At 47.3% G+C, this 8068-nt stretch overlaps 1 protein-coding gene across 1 annotated transcript; it reads left to right on the top strand.

Annotated features, from left to right (window-relative positions):
- The first annotated feature begins 1334 nt into the window (after window positions 1–1334).
- On the top strand, window positions 1335–2272 carry LOC139838979 (uncharacterized). The gene is made up of 2 exons (XM_071828997.1): window positions 1335–1708; window positions 1822–2272. Exons 1-2 carry the CDS (start codon window positions 1335–1337, stop codon window positions 2270–2272), a joined length of 825 nt encoding a protein of 274 aa, XP_071685098.1.
- The last annotated feature ends 5796 nt before the right edge of the window (window positions 2273–8068 follow it).

Genomic DNA, 8068 nt, shown 5'->3' on the forward strand with positions numbered 1-8068 from the left:
ACCAAAAATCCTATTTTTCCAGATGACGAAGTGAGCTAGAAGGGGGAGCTGAGGGGACCCGAGGTGGGCCCACCACATAGGCCGGCGCGGCCCAAGGCCTGCCGCGCCGCCCTATGAGGAGGGGGGCCCACAGCCCCTCTCGCCTCCTTTTCTTCGCGAAATCCTTCGCCCCGAAGACCTAAGCTCCAGAGGGTACCCCGCGAAGAGTTACAGCCGCCTCTGCGGGGTGGAGAACACCAGAGAGAAAAGAGCTCTCCGGCGGGCTGAGATCCGCCGGGGAAATTCCCTCCGGGAGGGGGAAATCGACGCCATCGTCACCGCCATCAAGTTGGACATCATCTCCATCACCATCATCATCATCTTCACCATCATCACCGCCGTCTCCACCGCTGGACATCGTCACCGCCGCTCCCAATTTGGGTTTGATCTTGATTGTTTGATAGGGGAAACTCTCCCGGTATTGATTTCTACTTGTTATTGATGCTATTGAGTGAAACCGTTGAACCAAGGTTTATGTTCAGATTGTTATTCATCATCATATCACCTCTGATCATGTTCCATATGATGTCTCGTGAGTAGTTCATTTAGTTCTTGAGGACATGGGTGAAGTCTAAATGTTAGTAGTGAAGTATGGTTGAGTAATATTCAATGTTATGATATTTAAGTTGTGATGTTATTCTTCTAGTGGTGTCATGTGAACGTCGACTACACGACACTTCACCTTTATGGGCCTAGGGGAATGCATCTTGTACTCGTTTGCCAATTGCGGGGTTGCCGGAGTGACAGAAACCTAAGCCCCCGTTGGTATATCGATGCAGGAGGGATAGCAGGATCTCAGAGTTTAAGGCTGTGGTTAGATTTATCTTAATTACTTTCTTGTAGTTGCGGATGCTTGCAAGGGGTATAATCACAAGTATGTATTAGTCCTAGGAAGGGCGGTACATTAGCATAGGTTCACCCACACAACACTTATCAAAACATTGAAGATTAATTAGCCGTATGTAGCGAAAGCACTAGACTAAAATTCCGTGTGTCCTCGAGAACGTTTGGTCATTATAAGTAAACAAACCGGCTTGTCCTTTGTGCTAAAAAGGATTGGGCCACTCGCTGCAATTGTTACTCTCGCACTTTACTTACTCGTACTTTATTCGTCTGTTACATCAAAACCCCCTGAATACTTGTCTGTGAGCATTTACAGTGAATCCTTCATCGAAACTGCTTGTCAACACCTTCTGCTCCTCGTTGGGATCGACATTCTTACTTATCGAAGATACTACGATACACCCCCTATACTTGTGGGTCATCAGTTGCCGGCAGAGGGCCACTCAGGAGGGATGCTACTAGGCTTCCGAGATGACTGCTTTGAGGTGGGTGAATGGAGGAAGGCAACCTTCTTCATTAGCTCCTTGATCCTTCAAAGAAGCAACAACATGAAGTGGTGCTTCATGCTTGTTTATGGGCCGGCGGATCACAACAGGACCAATGAGTTCCTTGAGGTGCTTGAGAGGTCGGTGGCGGCCTGCCCAGTGCCGATTGTGGTTGGTGGGGACTTCAACCTCATTCGCTCTGCTGGGGACAAGAGCAATGGCAACATCTATTGGTCTAGGGTGCGACGGTTTAATGATACCATTGCGTCCCTATCCCTTCGAGAGATCCGGCGAGCAGGAGCTCGCTTCATGTGGACGAACAAGCAACTCGATCCCATCAGGTGCACGCTTGCTAGGGTTTTTGTTGCCCCGGCCTGGGAGGCCTATTTTCCGTTCTGTTCGCTGACAGCGATCACTCGGATCGGCTCTGACCACTACCCCTTACCCTGTCTAGTGGGGAGGGGCTGCAGAGCCGACCCTCGCGGTTTTTATTCCAAACCTGGTGGCTCCAGGTGAATGGTTTTGGAGAACTATTCAAGGGTAAGCTGGCAAGCTTCCTCACGGACTTTGGTCCACATCGAGGTAGTATTGAGGTTTGGCAGTATGTGGCGAGACACTCACGCCAATTTCTAAAAGGCTGGGGTGCCAATTTAGGCAAGGAGAAAAGGGTTCACAGGGAAAACCTCCTCTCCCAGGTGGAGAATATCGACAGGGAAGTCGACGCGGCTGGACTGGACGAGGAAGGATGGGCACTTCGATACCACCTAGAGGACCAACTCCTACAACTCGACAAGTTAGATGAGGAGTACTGGCGTCAGCACAGCCGATTGAATTGGACCCTCAAGGGTGACTCCAATACAACTTTCTTCCATGAAATCACGAATGGGCTCGCGCCTCCTCTCTGACCAGGGGGAAATTGAGGGGCAGCAGGCTTTGACGGTGCATATTTACCAGTTTTATCAGGGTTTGATGGGCGCCACTGGGGAGGTAAGGGCTTTCTCCCTGGCCCCTAAACTTTGGGATGAGGTTGAGCGGGTCTGTGATGAGGAGAACCGGAGTCTGGAGCTCACCTTCACCCCGGAGGACCTGGACGAGGTTCTCCTGAGCATGAAGGTGGACTCTGCACCCGGCCCCGACGGGCTTCCGGTGGTTTTCTTCCAGCGGTTCTGGGGAACCCTCAAGAAAACCATCCTTCAGATGTTGAACGACGACTTTGCCCTGGGGAGGGTCGACGTCGCTAGGCTGAACTACGGGATCATCTCCCTCATCCTGAAGGTGAAGGGAGCTGAGACGATCAAACAGTTTAGACCGATCGCCTTGATTAATGTTATCTTTAAATTCATCGCGAAATCCTACGTCATCCGCTTAGCTGCTATAGCTCATAGGACGATTGATCGCAGTGAAACGACCTTTATAAAAGGCAGGTGCCTGCACGAGGGCATGCTGGCCCTGCAAGAGATTACCCATGAGCTCAGGGTGAAGAAGCTTCCGGGCTTGCTCCTCAAACTTGACTTTGAGAAGGCCTACGACCGTGTTAACTGGGACTCCTTCAGGAGGTTCTGCTGAGAAAGGGTTTCTCGGCCACGGTGGTTCATAGGTTGATGCAGTTGGTCCGAGGTGGACGGACCGCGATCAACGTGAACGGGGAGATTGGCCCTTTCTTCCGCAATGCACGGGGTGTGCGTCAAGGGGACCCCATCTCCCCTATCCTTTTCGACTTCATGGCCGATGCGCTTGCGGCCATGCTGGCAAGGGCTAGCGAGGCGGGACACATCCGAGGGGTTGTTCCGCACCTCATTCCGGGGGGGGGGGGGGGGGGTGTGACTCACCTACAGTATGCATATGACACTATGGTTCTAATCGAACCTTCCGATCTGGGGATCGCGAACCTCAAATTCCTCCTTCTCTTCTTTGAGAACATGTCAGGTTTAAAGATAAACTTTGACAAGAGCGAGGTTTTGTTGACAGGGGTCACTGAGGGAGAGAGGTCTCGACTAGCGAACTTACTCAACTGCCGCTTGGGCAAGTTCCCCATGAGATACCTCGGCTTGCCGGTGAGCGATGCCCCTCTTTGGGTGGCTGACTGGGGCTTCCTCCCCGACAAGGTGGGTCATAGGGTTGACCCCTGGCAGGGCCTTTTCCTCTCCTCGGCTGGGAGGTTGGAGCTGACCAACTCCTGCCTTTCGAGCCTACCTATGTTTGCGATGAGCATTTACTTGCTCCATGACACCACACATAGTGCTATGGACAAACATAGGTGTCGCTTCTTTTGGGAAGGAGTGGGGGACAAGCGGAAATACCACATGGTTGATTGGGCCTCGGTGTGCAAGCCTAATACTTTTGGGGGTCTGGGGATCCTAAACACCAGGCTCATGAACATCTCCCTCATGCTTAAGTGGATCTGGAAGATTTACCAAGGCGATGCGGGTCTATGGGCGGACCTAATTAACACGAAGTATCTTCAGGGTAGGGACCTGTTCTCGCGAGCCGTACCCACCAAGGGCTCCCAATTCTGGAATGCCCTACAGAAAATCAAATGGCATTTCAAATTAGGAGCCAAACACAAAGTCAATAATGGGCTGCGTACCAATTTTTGGCTGAACTGGTGGACAGGGTCGGGACCTTTGTCGGCTCGCTTCCCGCGGATCTTTAGCTGCTGCGACCAACCTTTTGTTACGGTGCATGAGGCAAGAACCATGGAGGGAACCTCGGGGGAATGGCGCTTGCACTTTAGACGACAGTTTAGCTTAGCTGAGATGGTTGAGTGGGACAACCTATGCCGTGAGGTTCAGGCGCTCCCAGTCTCGGACTTGCCGGATGAGGTGTCATGGTCCTTGGAACCATCTGGCACCTTCTCCACCAAGTCAGTGTACTTTGGGTTGACGCACGGGACAACAGTCACCCAATTCAAGGAGGTTTGGAGGACTTGAGTGCCTCCCAGGATTAAAGTCTTCCTCTGGCAGCTTATCCAGAGTAGACTCCCCTCTAGCGATCAGGTGGCTAGACGTCGAGGCCCCTCGAATGGTCTTTGCAGCCTCTGTGGGGAACCAGAGGATTGCAACCACATTTTCTTCGCCCTATCACTTGGCAAGGTTCATGTGGGCAAGAGTTAGGGAGCTTCTGGGTACTTCTTGGAACCCAGCAGGGGCTGGGGATTTCATTGCGCTCGCACAAGGGTTAGCGGGCCCCCTTCGTAAAATAGCGTAGTTTACGTTTGCGGCTCAATGCTGGGCTTTATGAAATATACGTAACAAGCTTACTATTGAAGGGACTTTGATTGGGCATTCTGCTGATGTTTTCTTCCACATGTCACGACATATGCAGTGCTGGAGGGTGTTGGTCAGGCTGAGGGACAGGGCGCTACTGGACGAGGTGCTGCGCGAGGTGAGGAGGCTACATGCAAGAGCTAGGACCTGAGCTTTGCCATTTATCAGACTAGTTCTATTCGCCCCGCTTCAGGGTTTGTATGTTGATTGTTTGGCTACTCTTATGCCTCTATGCTTAGTCTCCTAGGATCCAGGGGGATATATGTGTTGCCCATATATTTGGGTAGGTTCTAGTCTCACCGTGGTGTGTCATTTGTATCAGATGATGTTGTTATGTCGTCGCTTTATTTATAAAGCCGGGCCAAGGACCTTCTCTTTAAAAGAGTTCCTGCCCACGCACGAGAAACACCAGGCGATCGGATCTTAGCACGGTCGCCTCCAGCTACCGCCATTTGCCTCCCTCTTTTCCTCCCTTCGCCTACCTCCTAGATCGCCTCTTGCGGGGCGACTTCAGAGGCCCCTTCCCCAACATAGCGAGCTGCTCATTGATCTACTGCCCATGGCCACTGCGTCATCTTTGTAGGCGGTGGTGGACTGGTTGCCACGCCCAGCCTGTCCAAAGTATTTTTCGACGAACATGAAGTTTGTTGGAAAAGCCTATCCGTAAGCCTTATTTAATGGTAATTCTGAAAAGTAAAAAATTTAGTCATAGAATCATCGCATCTACGTGACGTTTTACGGGTTCTTCTCCATGGCTCCGATCTTCTTGTCTTTGAGCTGATAAGCTCCTCCAGGGACTACTTCTGTGACGATGAAGGGCCCGAGCAACGGTGACTCGAACTTGCTATGCATATCTTGCTTGAGTTTAAGGACCCAGTCCCCGACATCAAAGGATTGTGGGCGTAGCCGATGGCTATGATAATTTCGCAGGTTTTGTTGATATGTTGTTTCTCTTGTGAGTGCTACGCCGTGCGCCTCGTCGAGTGCATCAACGTCATTTTCGAGGGCCTTTGTGTACTCGACTTCTTCGTATTCTGCAACTCGCGGAGCCTCGTGGATTATTTTGACTGGAAGCATGATCTCAGCACCATGGACCAAAAAGAAAGGCGTCTCTTGAGTGGCGGCATTTGGTGTTGTTCGTAAACTCTAGAGGACGGAGGGTAGCTCATCTACCTAGATATCTAGATGATACTTGAGAGTTGTCGATATACCTCTAGGGTGGTCGACAAACCTTGAGGTGTCTCTACAACCTATTTTGTGCATGGCACTTAGTATTCTCAAAAACTAAGATGCCAAAAAGAATGCAAACACAATTGTGAAATATTTTTAAAAATAGTCACGGGTGACCATAATACAACACAGAAGATGGCAGCATATTTCAAATAGCATACAAGCATAATGGCCGCAAACAGAATCGTATTACAAATTGGACAGAGTTCTCAAACTTTCACAATTAAGACAAGGTTCAAATTTATCTTAACTCAACAACACAGGTGGGTACATAACACATATATTACAAGCTAAGTTAACATAGGTCACTAAAAGGAAACACCAATGTCTCCAATATTACATATGAGATCACTCATCACAAACATCTCTGATCCTCTTGAGCTTCTCCTTGCTTTCATCACTGACCATTGGAAAATCAAAGAGCATATACTCAATCTTTTTCTTTTCTTCTTTCAAAGCCTCTTTTTATGCCTTCAGAGCCTCTCCTTCTGCATCCCAGTCCTCCTTAGCCCTCATTACATCAGCTTGGATTTTCTGCACCTGCTTCTGCTCAAGAACTAGCTTCTTCAACACTGACATTTCATCATCAGCTCTAGACATGATCCTCTTGTAATTATCCCGGAGCACACTTTTCTATGTCTCCTCTGTAAAAAATTTAACATCAACTAGCAAGCTTCCATATTTCTTCTATATCTTGGTCTTTTTGTAGAAAGCTCCTCATCAAACTTGGCATGCTCTAATTTTGTCCTCAATTCTAGAGCCGAGTTGCTAGAATAATACATTCCCCATGTTGTAGTGTATCCAGATAGTCACCATCTACCTATGAATGAAATCCATAGTTGTTGACATTCTGCAGTAAAATTAAAACATCCTTTTGGATCATGGGCACCAGTGCTCTCATTGTATAAAATTTCGAAAATTATATTTATATATTTCAAAAAATTATGTAGAAAAATTCTAAAAGTAGCCAATGATGTATTCCACTAACGTATAAAATCTCAATTACATATGTTTTGTTTTCTGAGCTACACAAAAATGACAAAGTCTGATTTTTTTTTGGAGATTTGATTCACTATACTCATATCCACATATTTGTTATCTTTTTGCAGCTCAAACACACATTATTTGCAGTTGAAAATTTACACGCTTGTGGGATACAATACTAACTACATCATGATTTATTTTCAGATTTTTCTGAAACTTAAAAAATATGATTTTTAATTACTTCTCTGAAAAGGCATCGCTGGTGCTCATGTGCACCAAATCTCTGTCCCATTTGCTCATATATTTGATAACACAATTTAACAATATCGTTAAATTAATACATACCCAATATACTTGTTAACACGACTAATATGCTTTGATGATGACTAAACGATGCAAATACAAAATTATTTGTCTAACTCCATGCTGGTTTATGACTAAATAATGCTAATACAAATTAATATATGTCCACCAACTCCATCTTGGATTATCACTATATCATATCAAACTATAAGGATACACTAGTTTAGCTGCTAGTCAATCATCCCAACTATAATTAAGCATACTTGGACTATGACTAAACACTGGAAATACCAACACTTCATGTGCAACACTAAACTGTGATACTACAACCAATCCAAACTAATATATGTCAAACTATCAAACTACAATAAAAAATGGTTCATTCCTACAGAAAATGGTAACTCAAGGTAACTCAAATGCAGATAACAAACACTCACATTTTCCACAAAGCAAAGGTAGAATCGTCACCACGTACGTGTTTGTGCCTTCAAAGGCCACCCATTTGACCGACTCAATGAGGTTGACGCGGCAATGTTCATCGGATCCCACAGCTATCCCGTGAAATGTCTGGTCTTCACTCTTCAATGATCTCAGGAGCATAGTCGATGTCGGTAAAGTCCTAATCTGGAATATGATAGAAAATCTGAGTAAACCGACTAAATCGACAACAAATTCCAAATTTCCCGATCGAAAACCCTAGATTCGCTAGATAAACTTACAAGGAGCATGTCTTCTAGGAGCCGTCGTGCCATGAATAGGAGCAGAGTAAAGGGGGAGTGACTTGGTTAGCAACACACAGGAGGGGCAAGTCGTTACTAACCGAAGGAACTGACGGTGGGCCCATCGCCCCGTTAATGGCCGTTGACGGCTTTCCAAGCCATCCGTCTCTCATCACTAGTGGAAAATGGTGCTTTTGCA

The sequence above is a fragment of the Lolium perenne genome, chromosome 4 (genome assembly GCF_019359855.2).
Source record: "Lolium perenne isolate Kyuss_39 chromosome 4, Kyuss_2.0, whole genome shotgun sequence".
In the NCBI taxonomy this organism is placed as follows: Eukaryota; Viridiplantae; Streptophyta; class Magnoliopsida; order Poales; family Poaceae; genus Lolium; species Lolium perenne.